Raw genomic sequence first — 22446 nt, 5'->3', positions numbered from 1 at the left:
TACAGACTAAATAAAGTAGCTATGGGTTGTCTGCGTCTGGCAATAGGGTGAGGAAATTTCCATCCCTGCTGTGGACATAAGGATAATCGACTTTCTCTATTAAATATTTAGTGATCTATATGGATTTATATTTTTCTGTAGTTGTACTCAGGTGTCTTTTATTTCTAATAATTCGATGCCAGTCACTAACATGATGTATTTTTCTCCACGTAAGGAGGGAGAGGGAGATACGGAAAATGATGGGTAAGTCAAATCCTTCCGGAAAAAAACAAAAGAAGACCTGACCTGAGGTGATACGCTACAACCAGAAGGGAAAACAATCCACCAGTTGTGTGAAAATGTTACCGGAAACCCAAGTTTGGCTTCCCGTGGCAGGAAAGGGCAGTACTCAAAAGACAAGTTTTGATTAGAAAGGAATTTGAGCTTTATTTAGGAGCCTGGCCATCTGGGGAGGAGGCCGACTCTTATCCAAAAGCCAACTCAGAGGTTTCTGCCTGGCCCAGAGAATTTTAAAGGGATTCAATCAGGTAAGGGAGTACAGTGGCCGGGCGGTATTTCTTGGTCCCGCACTGGCTCCATCGTGCCAGCTCCAGAATTATCCTGGTGCTTGGAGGTTGAAGGTCTGGGTCCTTGGTAACCAGGGGTTGTGCAAGAGTGTTTTGTTCTTTCTGCAAAGGAGGGTGAGGTCTACCGATAGGCAAAAGGAGGTCAGTAAAGTCATCTCTGTGTCCTGAAAAATGAAAAACATTTTCCTGGAGGACTGCTGGGCTCATCAGAAAGTTGAGGTGGCTTAAACAGACTTGCTGGCCTCTGTGACCTGGGAATGTTCTGGTCCTTTATTCCCCAAGGCCAGTGGTCTACAAATTGCAAAGAACGTAAATTTGTTCTGTTACAGATCTTGGACCTTAAGTCATCAAGCAAGGAGTATGCTAACTTGAAGCAAGTGAACCCTTAAGACCAACTATGGGGCTGTTATAGAAAAGCAATGGATTAGTCCAGAACCCCAAGAGGGGAGCTGCTTATCAGACCGACCTCCATCTCTGGGAGATGAAGCTTCTGGATAATCAAACTACTCTTTCTTCGCTGGGTCATTCCATGAATATTTATTTAGCTTAACTCTGTGCTGGTTATTGTTCTAGGACCCGGGGATTCAGCAGAGAACAAAACAGACAAAAATACCTGACTTTACAACTGTTACAGTTGCAGGGGGAGGGGGACAGACAATAGACTAATTAAATAAGTAGAAATATGTGATTTATTATATAGTGTTAAGAGCAATAGAGAACAATTATTCAGAAAAGGGAGACAGGAAATGTCCATGGTAGGGTTACCATTTTAAATAGCATGGTTAGAGAAAGCCTTAAAGAGAGAGTAGCATTTGAGAAGAACCTGGAGGACATGGGGAGGCAAGCCAGGTAGATACCCAGGAGAAGCAGAAACAGGAACAGGAACAGCAGGTGCAACTGCCCTGAGATGAGCAGGGCCTGGGCTGTGCAAAGGGCCATACAGGAGAAGGGAAGAGTAGCAGGAAGTGAGGTCAGTGAGAAGGAAGCGGCATACTGCTCCAGTCCAAGCACCTTCTTCACTACACTTTCAGCCCTCTCAGACGGCTTAACACAGAAGTCACCAAACCCACCCCCACTTACTCTAAAGGAAAGCATCTTCATGGGCTTTCCAGCTTCTTCTTGAGATCCTCATGTATTGCTAAAGCTCTCTCTTTAATTGTGAGAAAGCTTACTCCAGATCATTTCAAAATGTCCAAGTGCTGGAGAAAACTGAACCCAGCCAACTGGCACTTAGTACAGACAAATTCCCCAATTTACTAATCATGCTTGAGCTTATCTACATTAAAGAAACATGGATCATAGCTGAACAGCTCCAAGTGTTTTCTAGAAAAGATAGTAGACCACGTGTTAAATGGCGGGAAAGCAAGGGAGTAATGAGGAAGAGCAGAGCAGTAGATATTTGTTGATTATCATTCCAGGATCTGTGACTTCCCCTTCCCTGCCTCCAGAGTTCGCAATTTCTATTTCCAAGTGGTGGCAGGTCAATGGAGTCCATCCCTGGCTCTTGTGGGAAAATGTGACCAAGGCTAAGCCAATAAGAGCATTACATGCCTCGAGCTGCAGACACATGTTCAAGGAGGCATGTGTCTTTGATCCAGTGACAGAGAATGTCGGGACTCTGGTACAAATGCAGGGACAAAGATGTTTTCTCCCTTTGGATGATATGAGGTGTCAAGGTGAGGTGTGTAGCTATAGCAGCCACTTGTCATCTGGGGGCGGGAAGGAGAGGGAGGGGAGGCAGACTAAGGACCAAGAAAGGGAGCTAGAACTATGACAACATGGTTAATTTCTGCACCCCTGGCCAGTCATATGGTCCAATAACACCTGATTCAACCTCAGCACTATTGACTTGGGGCTGGATAATTCTTTGTGAGGGAAAATTCTGTGCACTGTATGATGTTTAGCAACATCACTGGTCTCTAGACGCTAGATGCCCAAAGCACCTCCCTACTGATGGTCAAAAATCCCTGTCTTTAGGGGATTGGGCTTCCCCCAATGCCCCTTATTTTGGAAGCAGAATGGGGCCATCTTGACCTCCAGAGAGATTTGATTCGTTCACTTGTCTCCCTCAAGCTAGCGAGGTGTGGGAGCTCTTGAGGAGAAGAGGGCCTGAAATGCTCATATGGAGATGGACCCCATGCAGGTTGGAGGGGCTGGTTGCTCTCCAGCGCCCCCCTCCCTGCTGCCAAACATGGGAGCAGTTGAGACTCCACTCATCACACCCCCTTCACACTCATCAGAGGAGTAGAAGGCCAGCAAAAAAGAGGTCAAGCAAAATGGTACTGAGGACCAGCCCTGGCAATATCTGGCGAGGGGGGACAGAGATGGCTCTGAGGACAGAAAGCACCTGGATGGATTTGCACATTGGGGAGTCAGTCCACAGCACTGGCCAAACTAAATCCTCACAGGGCTTCTGTTAAAGCAACAATAAGCAGCTGGCCAGTGGCCTGTAGTCCAGGTTCAGAAATTCTGTTCAAAACAGAGGTTCTTAATTTATTTTGCTACAGATCACTTTGGAAGTCTGGTGAAACCTTTAATACTCCTTCTCAGAATAAGGTCTTTAAGTGCATAAAATAAAAATATATGAAGCTAGGGCTCCTTGGGTTGCTCAGTGGGTTAAGCCTCTGCCTTCTGCTCAGGTCATAATCCCAGGGTCCTGGGATCAAGCCCCATTCGGGGCCCCATTCTCTGCTCAGCGGGGAGCCTGCTTTGCCCTCTTTCTCTGCCTGCCTCTCTGCCTACTTGTGATATCTCTCTCTGTGTGTGTGTGTGTGTCAAATAAATAAATAAAATCATATATATATATATATATATATATGAAGCTAATAAGGTAACCCATTTTATTGGAAAAGCTATAAAAATATTTTAAAACATATGTGTGCCTTAGTAATATGTCTTTTTAAAAAGATTTTATTTATTTATTTATTTGACAGAAAGAGAGAGAGACTACATGAGCCACCCAGGAGCCCCAGTAGTATGTTTTATTCATTGAGTTAAATGAAAAGATCTAGCAACAGTTCTAAAAGCTTCATGTCTTTGAAGTAGTGATGGATGTAAATTCTCTCCTAAGAAAGCTGCAACAGCTCTCATATGATATGAAAATAACAGCTTTCCACATTGTAAGAAAGTCATAAAAACTGCTAATATAAAGAACTGGATCTTGTTCTTTTGTTTTGCCTACATTTGGAATTTGAAGAAGTGTTACATTTAAGTTAGAGGTCTGGAAAAATAAAGATGTGATTTTTTTTTTTTAAGTTCAAGTTTATGGCTCTCTTTAGTTCCAGGTCAAGAAGCTTTTGTAACTAGATCAGTGGTTCTTAACCAAGGGCCATTCTGTCCCCCACGGAACATCTGGCAATGTTCCTGGGTCATTTTTTATTGTCCTCACTAGGGGGGTAGAGATGTGCTGCCAGGTCAGTGAACAGAGGCCTGATGATGATGCTGAACACCCAATGGGGTACAGCATATCTTTCTACAATAAAGAATTAACCAGCCCGAAATGTTGGTAGCACTAAGACTGAGAAACCCAGAACTAGAGGAAGAACACTTGGTCTGGAAAAACTAGAGTAAGGATAAAGACTTTCTAGAGGCAGCTGGGGAGTCTGCCCCTTGCACAAACCCTGGAAAGTCTGCTCCTTGCCCAAACCACATGACCGATCTTTAGGAAGCATGAAAAGCCTGCCATCCCCACCTTTACCGTTAGCACTGTTGTCTTTAGAAGAAGATAAGAGGCAGGATTGTGATTCTAAAGACATGTGCTTCTTAGGACACCCAGACTTCCTGGGTTTAGAGGTTTAGACCCAATGAGGGCAATTATGCTGGATGTAACAAAAAGAGAGGAGATAGAGGCCAGAGCTTAGAAACGAAGTAAAGAAATGGGTTGATCTGGGGCTGAGAGGTTGACTGGCTTCCTTGAGACTGGCAGCTGATGTGATTGGTGGTTAGTAAGAGTCACTCCTTGACCAAACGTTAGTCAAGCTCCTCTGAGCCCTCTTCTTGACTAGGCCTCATCCTTGGGCCCATTACTCTGGCTATACATCCTACCTGTCTTTGCTGTACTTGGAGTTGAAATGCATCTCTCTCCCTTATTGCAGTAGTCTTGAATAAAGTCTTCCTTAGTATTTTAACAAATGTGAAAACATTTATTCTCTACCAGTCAAGGCCCAAGCTCTGCAGCTCTGAGGATGGGGAAGGGGCCAGGGGATCTGTAAGGTGGCTGAGCACTAATGGCGGTGGCCCTATAGGGAACAGGGGTGACGTTCTCTGTGGCTGAGCCCACGTCGGCAGAGAGGACTCCTAGGAGGGTAATTGGTATGTCTGACGGAAGCAGAAGACCAGGTACAGCTGCAACCTGAAAGAGAAGTAGGCACTGAACACATGGGGGCAGGACAGCCTTCCCTTCCCACTCAACCCTCATCACCTTCTCTGTGTGTAGTACATAGGCCTCCAGGATCCCCACACCAACTTGGGGAGTCAGGCACGTCATCTCTCCCAAAAGGCATCTCTTACCAACCACAGTAAAGGAGAGACCCAAAACTAGGTTTAATTTGATTCAGAAAAATAATATTATACTTTCTACATGGAGTACTGGGCAGTGTATTTACCCTGGCTAGGTGTGGATGTGTGTCTGCATATAGGTGGTTCCCTGTTTAACACCCAAGTCTTCTCCACAATGGAACTGGGGCAGTTCTCCTCTGGGTGTGGCTCAGGGCCATGGCTCCACCCTGGCCTGCACTTTTCTTATCTCCGTGTGTCACTGGCTAATACTCTTCTGTTACACATTCTCTCTCGCATCCCACATCATGTATGTGGGATTTTCCCACCAATGCAGCCAGCACCCAGATAAGCACTCCTTGATTCTCCCAGTTATCCAGGTTGCTCTTGAAGTTAAGTGTCTGTAACCAGGTGTTAGGGGAGGTTCTTTCCATCCTGAAAATCAAGTTCAATCTTCAGTGTAGCAGTTGTAGTTGCACCTGTACATAACAAAAGCTTTTCCTCAGATTGGGACAAGTTCCCTGGGGGTTTATATGCTTACAGTTTCTTCTGCACCCCCCCCAACCAGTTTCTTCTTCTTCTTCCCAGGTGCTGCCTGTACCACATAAAACCAGATGTGAAAATTACTCCATTCTCAGCATTCATGAGTCCAGTTGACTCTAAGGAATGGCTGGGGTTACAGGGATGGGACAACACAAGACGACAGATGTTCCTGCTCCCCCAAGTTTCCCACTGCCATCAGGCAGCGTCCTCCTTCCAGTTCTTTTATCTGCTTCTCTCCTCTCCCCTCCATCTCCAGTTTCTCCATATGTCAAGCCATGCATCCATTTCTGATGCCTACCCTTAAAATTATTTAGTCAAACCTATCAAATTTCTTTTTCTTTTTTTAATTTCACAGACAGAGATCACAAGTAAGCAGAGAGGCAGGCAGAGACGGGGCCGGGGCGGGGGAGGGGGAAGCAGGCTCCCTGCTAAGCAGAGAGTCCAATGTGGGGCTCGATCCCAGAACGCTGGGATCATGACCTGAGCTGAAGGCAGAGGGTTTAACCCACTGAGCCACCCAGGTGCTCCAAGCCTATCAAATTTCTTATCAAATCATGAGCTTTCATTTAATAAGGCCCCCACTCCCTGGAAAGAAATCAGAGGGACAAATAGCCATGTGGTGTGTGTTTGTGTGTGTTTATCCCACACACAATGAGAAACTCAGATCTTTCATAATATCTCCAAACCCAAGTTCTTGCTTCTTTTTTTTAAAATTTTTTTTCTTTTTTAAAGATTTTCTTTATTTATTTGACAGAGATCACAACTAGGCAGAGAGTCAAGCAGAGAGAGAGGAGGAAGCAGGCTCCCTGATGAGCAGAGAGCCCAATGCGGGGCTCGATCCCAAGACCCTGAGATCATGATCCGAGCTGAAGGCAGAGGCTTAACGCATTGAGCCACCCAGGCGCCCCAAGTTCTTGCTTCTATCAGATTCCCCTTCTCTGCATTACATCTTTAATATTTTTCCTTTTGTGTCACCCCAAATCCCTTGAATACTCTCAAATACTACTTATTTTTGGCTGTGCATGGAGCCTACTGCTGTGCGGACAGCAAAGAATGAAGGACAGAGATTACATTGCAACACAACAAACAACTTAAAAGTAAATATGTGGGGTGCCTGGGTGGCTCAGTGGGTTGGGCCTCTGCCTTCAGCTCAGGTCATAATCTCAAGGTCCTGGGATCGAGCCCACATCAGCCTCTCTGCTCAGCAGGAAGCCTGCTTCCCCTTCTCTCTCTGCATGCCTCTCTCCCTACTTGTGATCTCGCTCTGCCAAATAAATAAAATCTTAAAAAAAAAAAAGAAAGTAATTATGTGACATCGTTGCCCATAAAAATCCTTTGGCTATTGTAATGAGCAAGACAATTCCAAATACTTCTGAGGACATGAAACAACTGGAATGTTCACACACTGATACTGGTTATGTCCTCAGTAATGTCCATGTAGAACACTGCTTGGCACTATTTACAAAAGCTGAACATACGCATACTTTTTGGCCCTGCAATTCCACTCCTAAGTGTATACATAACAGAGATACACTCATATTTTCACCATTGAACATGGAGAATGACGTTCGTAGCAGCACCGACCCTCATAGACAAAAACCAGAAACAACCCAAATATCCATTGAGAGTAGAACAGATAGTTAGTCTGTGATGTAATTATACAACAGAAGACTCTACGGACAGAGAACTGCTGATGTACAACTACATACAACATGGGTGAATTCAACAAACATATTAAGTGAAAGAAGCCAGGCATGAAAGAGTACATACCATTGGATTTCACATAAAGTTCATAAGTTCAAAAAGTACATAAAGTTCAAAAACGCCCACACTAATCCACGAGGTTGGAATGGGGATATTGATCACTATTGGATTAATGACTTGAATAGAAAACAAGAATGGATTCTGGAATTCTGGAATGTATCATTTCTAGATCTGAGTGTCAGTTACACAGATCTACTCACTTTATGAAAACTAAGCTATATACACGTGATTTGTGTACCTTTTTCTCCCAGACCTAGACCTGCCTGAGAGGATTTCAGGTTTTCCCTTTTCCCAGCACTTGAAGAGCACAGTCTCTTGAGTATGTCCCAAGATCAGTTGGGAATGCTGGGTCTCCGGGCCGGACATGTGTTCAGTGCACCGTGAAAATCTCTGATCTCTGAGATAGCACGTGAGCTGGGAGACCTGTGAGTTTTAGGCCTACAGGACCAGTGGGAAACCAAGAGAGAAGCTTCTTTGTTTAAAGACGAACTCCACACACCATGGCCTCATCACCAGCAATCAGACACACTCCAGGTGGGTGAGAAGGGACCCAAGCCTCTATGCACGTGAATGATTGGGAGGTTTCATTGAAACAGAAGGGCCATGCGTGCCCTTCTCTGTCCTGAGTCTCTCTAAAGAGTTGAGCAAACATCGTGCTGGATCAAATGCTATCGTCGTATCACGTGCATTTGATTGCCGATCAAACATGTTCCCAAGACAATAGTGGGACCATGCACTGTACTTCAATAAGAAGTTTATTAAGGAAAAAAAATCCTTTGGCTATTCTTGCCAAGTGAGTATTTACACTGAACATATTCTATTCTTGGCCTCCAAATTCCTTCCGTTTTTCTGGACTTCCCCTCTCTCCTTTGACCCCGTCTTCTCTTTTTAATGGCTCTCCCTCATAACCAACCCCTAAACTCCCCATTCATTTCTTATCCAGGGTTGTTTATTGCACAGTCTCACCCCAAACTGTGTAAGCTATCCACAGAAAACTCCTATCAATAACGAATACTAAGATTGGTTGCAACACAAAGTTCCCTTCCAAGGAGACGTTGTGTGACTACTTCTTTAACGAAATTTTTTCTTTTCCTTTTATTAAGAAATTTTTTCTTTTGCTAGATGAAGAATGATGAATCTCTGCCTGAAGACATTCTGGGGGCACCTGGGTGGCTCCATCGGTTAGGTGTGTGCCTTCGGCTCAGGTCATGATCTCAGAGTCTTGGGATCAAGACTCACATTAGGCTCCCTGTTTAGCATAGTCTGCTTCTCCCTTTCTCCCTCCCTCTCCCTCTCCCCTTGCTCATCCTCGCTCTCTCTCAAGTAAATAAAATCTTAAAAAAAAAAAGACATTCCAAATTCACACATTATCTGGAGCCTCAGTTACAGACATGATAGCTCCGTTTACTATCGTTTCTTGGTATCTCAAACTTTCCAGAAGTGTCAAATCATCAAGGGCGAGAGCTTGCCTACTACTCCCAACATATGCTCTTAGATGGGCCAGCGGCTGCCATCTGACCTCCAGCAATGACTTATCTCTGGACTCGTTCTTGATCTGTACTCTGTCTCCCTGCATTGCACTGATGGCAGCTGCTCTGCAGTCGACTCTAACTTTTCAATGTTCAGGTTTTCTGTTTGTCATGACGTTAACCTTTCCCCTGGCCTTGGCTTTTGCTGTTGGATAGTCTCATGCCCTCTTGCACTAAACTTTGGCCTATCTCACTTGAACTCGGGTCTCAGTAGTAGGAGCCCTGTCTCACCTCCCATAGTCATGAGGAAGAGTGGTATGATAGTCTCAGAAACAGTACAGGGTCTCATACAAATATTTCTGAGCGTACCGCTTGAATTGTCAGAGTTGAACATTCTCATGCCTGATGCTCATTATTTCAGTGAGTGTTGACTGAGTACCACGGATATGCAGATGTATCATTTTTGTCATGGGGAAATATGACTTAAAAGTCACAACTACTACCAGCCAGCCATTTAAATTCTAATGAGAATATAATGCAGAACCATGACACAGGGAGGGACGGTGTACAAAGGCTAGGCTCCCATTGTGAAACCCTACGGTGAGAATATTAGTGCTTTTGGCCACCCCCTTCTTCCAATGGGAATTCTGAAGCACTCACAATGATAAAGATAAATTTCCAATCCCTTCTACAAACAATGCATGAGAAATTAAGGTTTAATTATGACTACGCTTACTTTGTCTTGAACTCAAAGCCCTGGACTTCGGAAATAACGGAGCTTGAGGTAACAATTGGAACAATTGTTCTTATGGGAAAAAAACAATTCATCCTCTAAAAAGATACTGGAGATAATTTCTCCAACAAAATGAGGTTTCTTGCAAAATCAGACCCATAAATACAGAGAATGAATTGATGGTTGTCATAGGGAAGGGGACGGGGAATGGGCAAAATGGGTGAAGGGGAGTGGGGGATACAGACTTCCAATTACGGAATAAATAAATCACGGGACTAAAAAGCACAGCGTAGAGAATATAGTCAATGATATTGTAATGGCATTATATAGTGACAGATGGTAGCTACCCTTGTGAGTACAGCAGAACACACAGAGATGTTGGATTACTATGTTGCACACCTGAAATTAATATCACACTATATGTCAACTAAACTCAAAAAAATTTTTTAAGAATTTAACTTAAAAAAGATATGAAATCTTCAAAACATATAACTTTTCTTTACCTAACTGTGCAATAAGCATTCTTTTACACTATGAGGAAAATAAAATAAAACAGATACATTGCACATTTAAAAAAAAGTCTTTAAAACTGTTCAATTTCACACAAAGTATGAAATTTTAGCATTGGAATTCAGGTTCTGAACGGACCCTGACAATGGGTATTGCTGAAAATAGGAAAGTCACCAGGTCCTGTTCAAAGAACTTTGTTTTCACAGTGTTTAAAACTGGAACACCATGGGGCACCTGGGTGGCTCAGTTGATTAAGTGTCACACTCTTGATTTCAGCTCAGGTCAAAACTTGATCTTGGGGTTCGTGAGTTCAAGCCCTGAGTTGGGCTCCATGCCTATATTATTTAAAAAAAAAAACTGGAATACAAGAAATTGTGTCCAAAATAATCAGATATGTGCAAAACCAATTTTTTAAATAACATAAGGAAGATTATAAAAGACAGTTTAAGAATGTTCACATTCACATGGCTTGTAAAGGGGTATTTTCCACAAAGATCTGTATAGCTCAGAAGCATTAAATTCTGCAGAGAAGGCTCCTTTAATCCATGAGTTAGCAGAATGTCTTCACTTTAGCAAGTCACTGAAGTAAGGAATGTCACTCCTCTTCCGAAAAGAAATTTCCTCAGCCCTGTAACGCGTCAGGTTTTCATCTACCCTTAAGCAGTTCTCAGGGCTACTTTCATGAGAAGCAGCCACTAAGAAGAATGTTATGGAGCATTTGTCCTTTCTTCACATTTGGGACACAAATAGGACAGGAAAAAAAAGAGAATTTGGAAGTCCCTCTCCAACATCCGTATGGAAAAATGACTGCCAGGATATTCTTAAATTTCTAAGTTTGAAAAGCCGGTGATCTCTGCACTGTTTTCAAGAGTCAGCAACTCTAAAGGAAGGTGTTCATCATCAGTGACCCCACACAGGATTTCCTTTTGTGGTAATTTTGCAAGATGATCCTCTGGGTTGCCATTCTGTTCGGGTCACCAGGTTTCCGCAATCTCTGTGAGAACCTGCAGCAACTCAGCAAATGTAGGGCGGCCTTTAGGTTTCTGGAAAAGAGAAACAGAGACGGTCAGCTCAGCCTGAAAGTCGCTCAGATACCAGCTCTGAAACACGTTGGCAGGGACCTGGATCCAGGCCAACTCTCCACAGATGGAAGAGAAAGTTATCTGGGCTGACACACCGGGCATGCCTGGTAGTTGAGGGAAGCATGAGTGAAATTTAAAGAGTACAGAGAGCTGCCAAAACAACTTTAGCTGCAAACACGAGATACCTGAGGCCATTTCGGTTTAAATTGTTAAAATTAAATACATTTTTAAGTTCTGTTCTCTGTCACAATGGCCACTTTTCAGTTCTTCAATAGCCGGGCATGAGCACCATATTGGATAGCGCAGACATAACACAGTTCCATCGACACAGAAAGTTCCGTTGGACGGCACTGCCCTAGAGATCTATTTGGATGCCTTGATAGGCATGGGGTACAGAAGAACTGGGAGAGAATGGGCACCCAGACTTCCAGGCTCTCAGGCTTTGCTCAGTTATTCACTAGACTTGCTCCCCTGGAGAAAGAAGGATTTCAGTCAGAAAGCAAAAGGCATGTTTTTATAAGGGACTCTGCAGGTCCCTCTGTGCTATCTTAAGGCTCAGTCAACAAAAGCCCCGGTCACAGACACGAGGATTAGAACATTTTTCCTATTTCACCGTGGGATGTGGGTTTGGCTTTGGCTTCATGTGGAGGAAAAGACGACACTGTTGGCATCTTTAAAATCCATGGGAAATAGAACCACCTAGAATGGTAGCCACATTCTCTCGAAGACCCCTGGCAGCAGAGTTTGTGGGGAGAAACCACCCTTAGTGCTTCCTAAACAGAGGAGCCCAGTGGAAAGGACCAAGCTGAAGGGTGTGGAAACACACATTCGAGTTCTCCTTGAGGTTTCAGGAATAATTTCTGGAGTTTTTAGAGAAGGCTGACATTCTGCAGGTAGTAGAGCCTTTGAAACAGTTTGTGTGTGTCAGCGTGTGTGTGTGTGTGTGTGTGTGTGTGTGTGAAGGATAATCTAATCACATTTAAATTTAAAGGTACCTGGGGCATCCGGGTGGCTCAGTTATTAAGCGTCTGCCTTTGGCTCAGATCACGATCCCAGGGTCCCGGGATCGAGCCCCGCTTCCCTGCTCAGCGGGAGGCGTGCTTCTCCCTCTCCCACTCGCCCTGCTTGTGTTCCCTCTCTCACTGCATCTCTCTCAGTCAAATAAATAAAAATCTTTAAAAAAAATAAAATAAATAAATTTAAAGGTGCCTAAGCACTTAGGGCATTTAGATTACCTTAAAAAGTTGTAGGCAAATTACCTTTTGCAGACAAATAAATCAGCATAACCAAAAACATTGTTTTAATCCATGCTCTGACATGATTTGAGACCGACATCATTTACTCGGGCCTCCTGACAGCCTCCAATTTACTCCCTTTTCTGTTTCCTCTCCAGAGATAAATGAAATCTTAATAACTATTATATTTTATGCACCTGTACATGTCTTTTGTTCCGTAGGCAATATATCTTTCTAAGCGTTCCACGCTGTTACTGCTCAGAAGCTCTTAAGACAGCCATTTGCTACTAATAACTCACTTAACATCTGCCTATCTTTTAAGATTTCCTGGCAGAGCAGTTCACTATATGTAAAATATTTTCAGACATCAAGGATCTTTATAAAATTAATACTTCTCTAAAATGTGAACAACTACATGGCTCTTGAAATACTGAGTGTTTCAGTGTTTGTGGATTGTGAATCAAGGGATTTCTTTTTCAACCGGGAGGAAACTCCTCATCCCACTGTGGGTTTTTTCTCCACGGACACTATCAGCTGGAAGGAGAAAGCTGTCAACAGTCACAGGGGAGTCTGATATGAAGGGGAGACGTGAGTTGGGTCTGTGCCCAGAGAAGACGGGACATGCCTGGCTTTATTTTTAAGTGTTGGCATTTTGAGAGAAAGAAAAGCTGGACTGACACCCCCACCCCCCACCCCAAGAGAATTTCCTAATTACAAGTTCAGGGCACACTTTCTGCCTTTATTCCTAATCTATCAGGAGTCTGAAGTGCCAAAAAAGAGATGAAAACCACTAGAGTTAGCCTTGGAAAAGCAAGACAACTTATAGCAGAATAAAGTAAATACAAACATCCTTCTCTTTCCATGTAGACATTTACCAAACCTGACTCTACCCTTAGTTTCCACCCACCGGTTGTCAAAGGGAGTGAAACATCTCACTGCTGAGGCTCTAGTCACATCAAGAGTTTCAGGGGGAACCAATCTCAGACAGAGAAGATTTGAAAAAGGCTCTGAATTCCTCACATGAATGGCCATGTTTAGAAACAAAATGGGTTGATGACTTCATAGTGGGAGTTTGATATAGAAATAGCCCTTCTGGCTCTTGGGGATTCTTATCAAGAAACAGACTCCTTTTCCTGCCCTGGTGAAGTCCTGGGGTCATGTTTGTCCCACTCAGGTCTGTTCTCAGATGCTGGGGCTGCCAACCTTCTCTGGAGAGGAGGAAGCACTCACCTCGTGCCAACAGCTGTACATGACTTCATAGATGGACATTGGGGCCAGTTGAGGACGGTACAGCCGGAAGCCTTGAGAAATGGCTTCCACGACTTGCAAATTTGACTTATTCTCAAACGGCATTTTTCCTTCTGTGAACACTTCCCACATCAAAACTCCTACACACGAAATGCATGTAAACAAGAGGTTACTTGAAACTGAAACAACTGTTTCAAACTGCAAGGCCTTATTTTTCTCTTTCAGCCTTTGAATTATAATCACCCAGAATGAGAGCAGCTCTATCTAGGAATTGGACCATGCGTGTCTTCATTTTCGAACAGGCCTACAACCTGAAAATATTCCAAGTGGAAACAATGCCTTTCTTTTCCATTGGTCTTGACTGCCTCCTGAGTGAAAGAAAATGCTGCCATCATTGTCATTCCTAAGTATGTTCCTGTCTTCACATCCTGAAATCAACAGGCCTCTCTACCATTCCATAGAAAAATGACAGAATTGTGTGGCCAGCCAATAGAAGGCACGTGTTTCCCTCTTCCCACTGAGAGATGAGACTGCTGGGTAGAACAGAATATCTAGCAGGGGCTTATGTTCTATAATCGTTGACTGGTTGATTAGTGAAACTCCCTCAAGGTTCCCATTTAAACTTCATTTAATTATTCACTTATTCTAAGAAAATGTATTATGTATTGATTAAAGACCAAGCAGATGCCAGAGCCAGAAGACTCCAGAAACCAGTCCATGGGCTCAAGCAGTTCGCTGTCCCGTGGGTGATAGAGACAAGTGGTCAGGTAAAACTCAGAAATTCTAATCGCTCTGTAACCACATGAACCAACACTATGCTGCTGATTGTTCATCTCACAACTTGACTGCTCTCCCGTAGAACGTAAAATGTCACCTGCTGAAACTACCAAAAGTCAGTGGAGAGATAATGAGATCAATGATACAAGTTTAACCTTATGTGGACAATAAAATTCACACACTTCTGAAGGTGCAGAGGTGTCTCCAAACCCAAGAAGCTATCCAGCGAGGTCTGGGCAAAATAGAATAGATAGCTTATTGCAAACTGACTGCCACTTTTTGAAAATCAACTCAAAGAGCAGACTCCACTTGACAGGGGTCTACAACATCTCTTTCTCGATGAAGAACGTTACACAATATAAATTCCAACTGACAGTTCCCAAGGAGGTCAACATCTAAATTCCACAAAATCAGAAGGTAATGAAGTAAATGCGGTGGTGTTGCTTAGCAGTTAGAAATGAAGTTGATTAATTACACTCGAAATTCAGTGACACCTTAGATCTGTTTTCCTGGCAAGTCTCTGTGGTGTTAAAAAAGATGGCTGCATTTGTTTTCTAGATCAGTAGACTCTCTGTTACAGTTTTCCTGCAAATGCTCATTGGGAAAGGATAAGGTCCTCATGGAAGACTTATATAAGAAGGTGAATGGTACCAGTTGCAAAGACAGCCTGGATGTGCTTAGAACACTTAAGACAGAAGCATAGTTACAAGAAGACCTTTCTAGAACGCCACATCATGCAAAGAAATAAAAATTTAAAAAAGATTGGCATTTTATTAAATCAATCTCCATCAAATAAATATCAAATTTACTCACCAAATGACCAGACATCAGATTTGCTGCTGTACTTGTTGAAATGGAAAACTTCAGGAGGGGACCACTTGATGGGGAACTTGGCTCCGGAAGAACTGATATATTCATCATCCAAAACGTACCTAAGGTCATTAGATTCAAAGCACATTGTGCTAATCATCTCCAAGTTCTACTTAATTCAAACCCCATTAGTCTACTTTAAGTTCTAAAAAAGAAACCAGGGGTTCCTGGGTGGTTTAATAGGTTAAGCGGTCGATTCTTGATTTTGCTTCAGGTCATGATCTCAGGGTCCTGGGATTAAGCCCCCTGTCGGGCTCCCTGCTCAGCAGGGAGCCTGCTTGAGGATTCTATCTCCCTCTCCCCCTCCCCCTCCCCCTACCCACTCAATCTCTCTCTCTCTCTCTCCCTCCCTCAAATAAATAAATAATCTTTAAAAGAGAAATATTTTTATCTCTAAAAGTTTCTCTTCTTGTTACCAAAATGGGAAAGTATCCTATATAGTGATTCCTCCCCAAACCAAGCCTCAGTTGGGTTTATTTGGGTCTCAGAAAACCAGAACAATTCTTCAATCCAAAATGGATTGAAATAGGGAACCCACTGATTATTTTAATTATGACAAATTCTTAATTCTGCAGAGGAACATGCTAAGTGCTCTAACAACTGGGGTTATGAAAAGGAAATTAAAAGAATATGTATATATGGCAAATAAGTTCAAAGTTGGATGTCTAACTTTTTTCTTCATGCATATGTGTTTTGTGAGGCAGAAAAAAGGGGGAATAAGCATACTGAACATAATACATTTGATGTGAAAAATGTCCAATGCATTAAAATGGCCCTATATGAAATCAGTAGTAACTATCACCCCCTTCTAAAAACTACAAAAATATTAAACTCTCTCTCTTTTGAGACTTGTAGGCAGAAACATCCAAGTAAGGGAATCTGGGGAGGAAAATCTGGAAAGAAGAATGATGACTAACTTGTAGCCCCTGGAGTGTGCAGTATGGTAGCTTTGAATTAATTAGCGCTTCCTCACACTCTCTTTTTTTTTTTCCCACGTATCCTACCACACCCCACCTTTAACTGCTTTATTGCACCAGAAGTCATCCTACTAAGGGAAAGAGTGACTAATAGTAAACAAAAGAGAAAGAGCCATTTTTCATAGCTTTTGAGTTTCAAAAGTCTCAGCTTTCCACAGCAGGAGGAGGACTGAGCTGTTAATAAAATATTGGGGAGAAAGACTCATAAATAAGGGTGATATCTCCCCCACCCACCATCCATCCTCTCTAGCATTGAACCTCTGGAGCTGGGAGGTGGGAGAGAACAAGGGGCAAGGGGAGGAGTATTAGACAGTAGTGGGTGACTGAGGCAGGGTCCTGTCCCCTACACTCTACAAGCACTGCCCCCCTTACATGGCAGGGAAAGAAGTCCCCACAGTAGGTTGCTGGGATTCAAGAGCAAAACAGAGCCTGTGCCTCTTCCCCAGGTCAAGCCCCAAGAAAAGCAAAAAGATTCCCGAAAGCCAATAGCTGTGGATGTGTCTAAGCAAATAGGACCTTGGAAAGCTCCAGGGGGTTTCTAATCATGGAGAATGCCAGAATGACAACATCTTGCAGTAGAGATTGGGGATGAGTCAGCAGCCACCTACGCAGATGTCCAGCCAAGGACAAAACAGGAGGATGTTTGTTGCAAGGGTACCAGTTGTCAGTGGCTAACAACAAGGACCAGACATGCCCTCTCCACTACATAGGCCCATGAGGTCATACAGAGAAGAAGTCATTCAGAGAAGAAGACATACAGAATTTGAATTTGACCCTGAAGTGAGTCAGAGAGATATCCTGAATTCACAGGCATTGAACTTTTGGCAACCTGAGGGAAGGGGCGCTCAAAATGTCAATGGCATTGTGTTTCAGAAAATGAGGTTAGATTTTCTGCACTTGAGTCGTAGTCTTAAAGTCAACCACTACACTTGATCATAGACGTGCATGACAATGGCATGGAAAAGTCAGAGCTAAACAAATGTATCCTTTTATCTTTCAGAAATACACATATATCACAGAAGCTTTTTTCCTCAACTTCATGCATCTGACGAGTAGTTTGAGACATTTTGAAAATTTTTAAGTTATGCCTGCGTAACTGAAAAGAAGATCCGAAGAATAGTTCAAAGCACCATTTACCTCATAGCTAACATTGGGTTATGTCCTAAAATTCAAAGCAGGGCAACTGGCCAAGCAACCATATCAAGATTTTCCCCAGGAAAAAAAAGCAATGCTCTTGACATCTTTGGTTTGTTAGTAGATAGATGTAAGATTCCCTCTTATGAGTAAACAAAAAATATTTGTATATATTGTACCTCGTCATTCCGAAGTCTGATATTTTTACTATACTTGCAGCACTGACCAGACAATTCCTTGCTGCCTATGGAAAAAAGAAAAGAATCCACATTTGAATATCGTCTTTCTTTAAAGAGCTTCTACTTGCCTTTTCCTTACTGTATTTGGGGCCCCACGTGACTTCTCTATGAGCAGCCATGTTTTCCGGGTAATACCTGTGATACTACGTATGACTCAGTATATCTGCCCTCACGATGGATTTTAAGGATTCTTCGAAGAAATAACAAAAAGTAAAAAGCAATTTTAATATTTTTCCTTTAAAAGTTTTTAATCCCTCTCAACAAGTATCTTTGATAAATAGGAAGACTATATCAAGAGACGTTAAACGATGAACCCCAGCATTGAAAAGAGCATGTGTTTTTAAATAATGCAGAGACCACGTATTTGAGGCCAAAATAATCCATTTTCAGAGTTTCATCAAAGAAAATCATTGAATTGGTTTTTGAGCGTCATGTAATTCAACAGTTTGATAGATTTTTTTCTCTTCTAAGCTGATATGAACTTCAGTTAGTCTAAAAACAAAAACACTTAAAACTTAAAATGGTAAGCCAGAAGGAGCCAGTCTGGAAGATTTTGACAAATACTAGCAACAATCTCCAAGCGAAGCCACAAGCTAAGCCCTTGACGGGGAAAAGACTCAGGCTTCGCTGGCAGATTTTAAACGGCATAAAGATGGATAAAATAGAACACAAAAGAAGGCAATGGAGGAAGAAACCAAGGATGGGGGAAATCTGAGAAAAGCCACTTGGAGCAAAGAGAATGACCAGGACCATCACCCAATGAAGTTTTGAATTCTAATCTCTACACTCTAATCCAATCAGGTCAAGATAGACTGAGCCGCAGAGACTAGAAAACTAAGCTCAGGGGAATTAATGCCGTATTCATCCCTTCAAAAATTTGTGTAATAGCTACTACGTGCTGGAGCCTGGGAAACGTGCCTTGAGGGATACAGAGTGGTGGTCCCAATGGGTATGGAAAGGCTATCGCTATGGAATAGCATTGTTGAGTTCCTCTATAATGCCAGGAGTGACTGTAAGTGCTCACATGTAGTAGTTCATGTAATCCTCCCAACAAGCCCACAGGAGGAAGGTGCAATTCACACCGGGTCCTAGCTGACTAGATTGCCCAACATCACACAGCTAGTAAGAAACAAAGGCCAAATTTCGACCCAGACCATCCACCTCCGGAGCAGCGGTTCTGAATGTCGGCTGCCCCTTGAACTCAACAGGGCACTGGGGGCAAAACAAGCTTTAATATTTTTTTATTAGGCTGTAATGTTCAGAGCATTCCAGCACAGAAGGATTTCACATTTCTAGTCCTCCTCAGTGATGTTAGCAATGCTGCTGTGATACTGTTACAAGCAAACCACCCCCACCTGGGGGGGGGCAGGGGGGCAGCCCCTAGAGCCTGATCTGCACTGCCATATGCCCCACAGAGCACTTGGCCAACACGGGCCCTCAATATGTATTTGATTATTGGTTGAAAGGAAGAAAACTGGAAGTAATGGAAAAAGAGAGGGAAGGTGAGAGGAAAGAAAAGTAAATTAGTTTTGGCTAGTTGATAAGCGCAGTAGTTAATTATATTTGAAAGCATATTTAGAACAGCGCCTCCCTCAGCCACAGTATCAAGGGGCCATTAAAAATAAAGCTCCATTTCCCAGAGAATTACATGAATAGGAAAGCATTTAGAAACTAAACCAAAAGTATTTTATTCAAAAGAGTGAAAGTCGCTGGGATGCCTGCGTGGCTCCATTGGTTAAGCGTCTGCCTTTGGTTCAGGTCATGATCCCAGGGTCCTAGGATCGAGCCCCGCCTTGGGCTCCCTGCTCAGCGGGGAGCCTGCTTCTCCCTCTCCCTCTGCCTCTCCTCCTCTGCTTGTGCGTGCTCTCTCTCTCTCTCTCTCTCTCTCTCCCTGACAAATGGAAATAAAGTCTTTAAAACAAATAGTGCAAGTCCTCAATAGTCATATTCTTCTCAATGTCATGCAGAGAATAATCGGCCGATTTATGTCCGACTTACTAAGTCCCTGTGGAGGAAGCAGTTCCTTTCCAGATACTCCATCCCTTCGCAGACATCCTGGCACATACTCAGCAGCATCTCCTTGGTAAGCGCTCCCCTTCTGTCCCTGACGTATTTCAGCAGGCAGCCGTTCTCCATAAACTCCGTCACTATGTACAGCGGCTTCTGCTGTATGCACACTCCATAGAGCTGGACCAGCCTGGGATGAGATAATTTCCTGTTGAAGAAAAAGCACACACCAGTTAGCAGACTCATTTTTGCCCTTTAAAGCGCGGAGACTCAACTGCTGATATTTACCAGCTCTACGTATGTAATCTTCAACATCAAGATACGAGAAAAATGAACTCAACCACAGAGAAAGTAGAACAGTTTCCTTTCCACTGTACGTGCTGCGTAAGTGGGGTGAAGAGTTCAAGCAGCACTCCCCAAGTCCCTGCAGGTACAGAATATTACGTGCTCCATATTCTGTTTTTTTCTGCTTTTCTTCCTGCAAGCAAGCCTTTGGCTTCCTCATGGCCACTTCTCCTTGCCTGGGTCTTAACAGAGCTCCTGTTCCTTGAGTTTCACCTTTCCTGCCCGCAGCTGCTCAGATGAAAATTCGAGACAGATTGAAGGGAGGAAACCGTGATTGATGCATTGAAAAAAGAAAGAAAGAAAATTAAATTCTAAAAAATTAGGGCTCCTGGGTGGCTCAGCCAGTGAGGGGTCTGGCTTGGTTCAGGTCATGATCCTGGGGTCTGGGATTGAGCCCTGCATTGGGGATCCTGATTCTCCCTCTGCCTCTGCTTCCCCCTCTCTCTGTCTCTCATGAATAAATAAATAAAATCCTTAAATTTTTTTTTTAAAAAGTAAAGACATTGAAAACGAAATTTTAGATAAAGTTGGAGACCAAAAACACTTGCCAACTTGAAACCCTGGCCTGTATTTAGCAAACGCATACACGCACATACAAACACACGCACATACACATGTGTCCTTGAATGTTGCTTATTAAAATACAAACAGAACTTTTCAGTGATCTAAACTTCAGAAGTTTATTGTTTCTTCTGGAGTAGAGCATTCAGTCCCTAAAGGCTTTGTTAAGCCAAGTAGGCATCATGGAAAACAATATTCAAGTTAATGTCTGTAATTTTAGAAGATGCATAATAAACCAACTTCTCTGTTAGTCAAAAGCAACTTGAAATGTTACCTATTTTCATTCATAGAGGCAAAATAAAGTCAATGACTCAGGGAAATTATTTACCCTAAAATAATGTATATGAGTGATGAGTTGACATATTACCATATGATTAGCATGCAAGACCACTACCAGGTAGTGGAAAAGAGGCGTTCAGAAAATCTCCACATGATTTTAACCTGTAGATAGATATCTTGTATATGTATATTTTGTCTGATTTATCTTTCTCCTTTATAAAGTGTATTTTTCAGTTAAGGGACGCCACACTAGCTCGAGTCGAGTTGTGACATAAATCAAAGTATGATTGCTCCAAAACCCATGTTCTTTCCATGACACCGGAATGCCGCATGCTGCTTATCTGGCATGGCTCATACTCACATCATCACTTTAGCCTCCTCGATGAAGTCCTCTTCCGACATGGAGCCTTCACTGATGGCCTTGATAGCCACTCGGATGTGCGCTCGCCATTCACCTAAATGGACCACCCCGAACTGACCACTTCCAATCTCCTTTACAAAAGCCAGCTCAGCAGGATCGATCTCCCATTTTTCTAGAAAAAGAAAACATCCGTGTTATGAGTAGGGAAAAATTTTAGAGCTAGAAGAGATTCAGGAATTATCTAGACCTACTCTATTCCTTTACAAAGAAGTTAAAATTTTTATGAATGAGGGGAGCAGAAGGGCAACCATTTTTAATGCTGTCATGGTCGTTTCCATCTGTAATTCCAGAATTCAAGTTTAAAGATAAGAACTTGAGGGGCTTCTGGGGGTTGAGCCTCTGCCTTCAGCTCAGGTCATGATCCCGGAGTCCTGGGATGGAGCCCCACATAGGGAATCTCTGCTCAGCGGGGCGCCTGCTTTCCCCTCTCTCTCTGCCTGCCTCTCTGCCTACTTGTGATCTCTCTCTCTTTCAAATAAATAAATAAAATCTTTAAAAAAAAAAAAAAGATACGAACTTGACTTGCTTGGAAACGATGAAAGGCAAAGCTTTGCCTTTCTGAACCAAACCTATCAAAATTAGGCCCCAAGAATATGTATGTCCCCATTTGTTTTTGTCCTGCTGAGTAAACTTGTGAGGCACAGGACATTTGTTTTCCCCCACCTTCCCCCTATACCACTTCTTCTGTTGCTCCTTTGTCCACTCCCACCCCTAAAGGGCTTTCTTGTCTTCACGTCTTCTCCTAGGGAAAAGCCTAACAAATTCACCTAATAAATACGTCCAATGCTACAATTCTAACTCACATGTATCTAAGTATATGTTTGAAGTGAAATTTGTGTTATGATATATTTCACTTCCATAGAAGCCAAATGAGGCAAAAAGAACTCTTTAAAATAACCCTCTTGAAAACAGTTGAAAGAGCAAATTTCCTTTTTAGTGTCTCTTTTTACATAGTAACACCGCCATCTGGTGGAACTTTCGAATAATGCCTTTAAAAAAATTGTAAAGGCCTACCTCCCAATAGTAGGGTATGTTTTAAAAATAACATGGGTGAATATATTTATGACTTTAATACTGACATAAATTTATTCAACAGAATATAACCATGAAGGAAAATATTGACAAATTACACTTCATAAAAATCCTGTTCATCAAATATACCCCATTAAGAGAGGGAAAATGTAAGCCACAG

The 22446-nt window shown here is 42.8% G+C and overlaps 1 protein-coding gene across 2 annotated transcripts in view; it reads right to left on the bottom strand.

Annotated features, from left to right (window-relative positions):
* Positions 1–10526: 10526 nt before the first annotated feature.
* TXK (TXK tyrosine kinase) overlaps positions 10527–22446 on the bottom strand; it is a 59387-nt gene continuing 47467 nt past the window's right edge. For both annotated transcript variants that reach the window (XM_032852232.1, XM_032852241.1), the window contains 6 exons: positions 21195–21366; positions 19640–19856; positions 17582–17646; positions 15235–15353; positions 13627–13784; positions 10527–11122 (listed from right to left, as the gene is read on the bottom strand). In XM_032852232.1, the coding sequence (XP_032708123.1) occupies positions 11054–11122; positions 13627–13784; positions 15235–15353; positions 17582–17646; positions 19640–19856; positions 21195–21366 (800 nt within the window). In that variant the 3' untranslated portion in view covers positions 10527–11053. The remainder of the gene's footprint in view (positions 11123–13626; positions 13785–15234; positions 15354–17581; positions 17647–19639; positions 19857–21194; positions 21367–22446) is intronic.

The sequence above is a fragment of the Lontra canadensis genome, unplaced genomic scaffold (genome assembly GCF_010015895.1).
Source record: "Lontra canadensis isolate GAN:19392208 unplaced genomic scaffold, GSC_riverotter_1.0 scaffold1, whole genome shotgun sequence".
Classification (NCBI taxonomy): Eukaryota; Metazoa; Chordata; class Mammalia; order Carnivora; family Mustelidae; genus Lontra; species Lontra canadensis.
The sequence above is the reverse complement of the archived record's forward strand: the minus strand, read 5'-3'. Positions and strand labels throughout refer to the sequence as shown.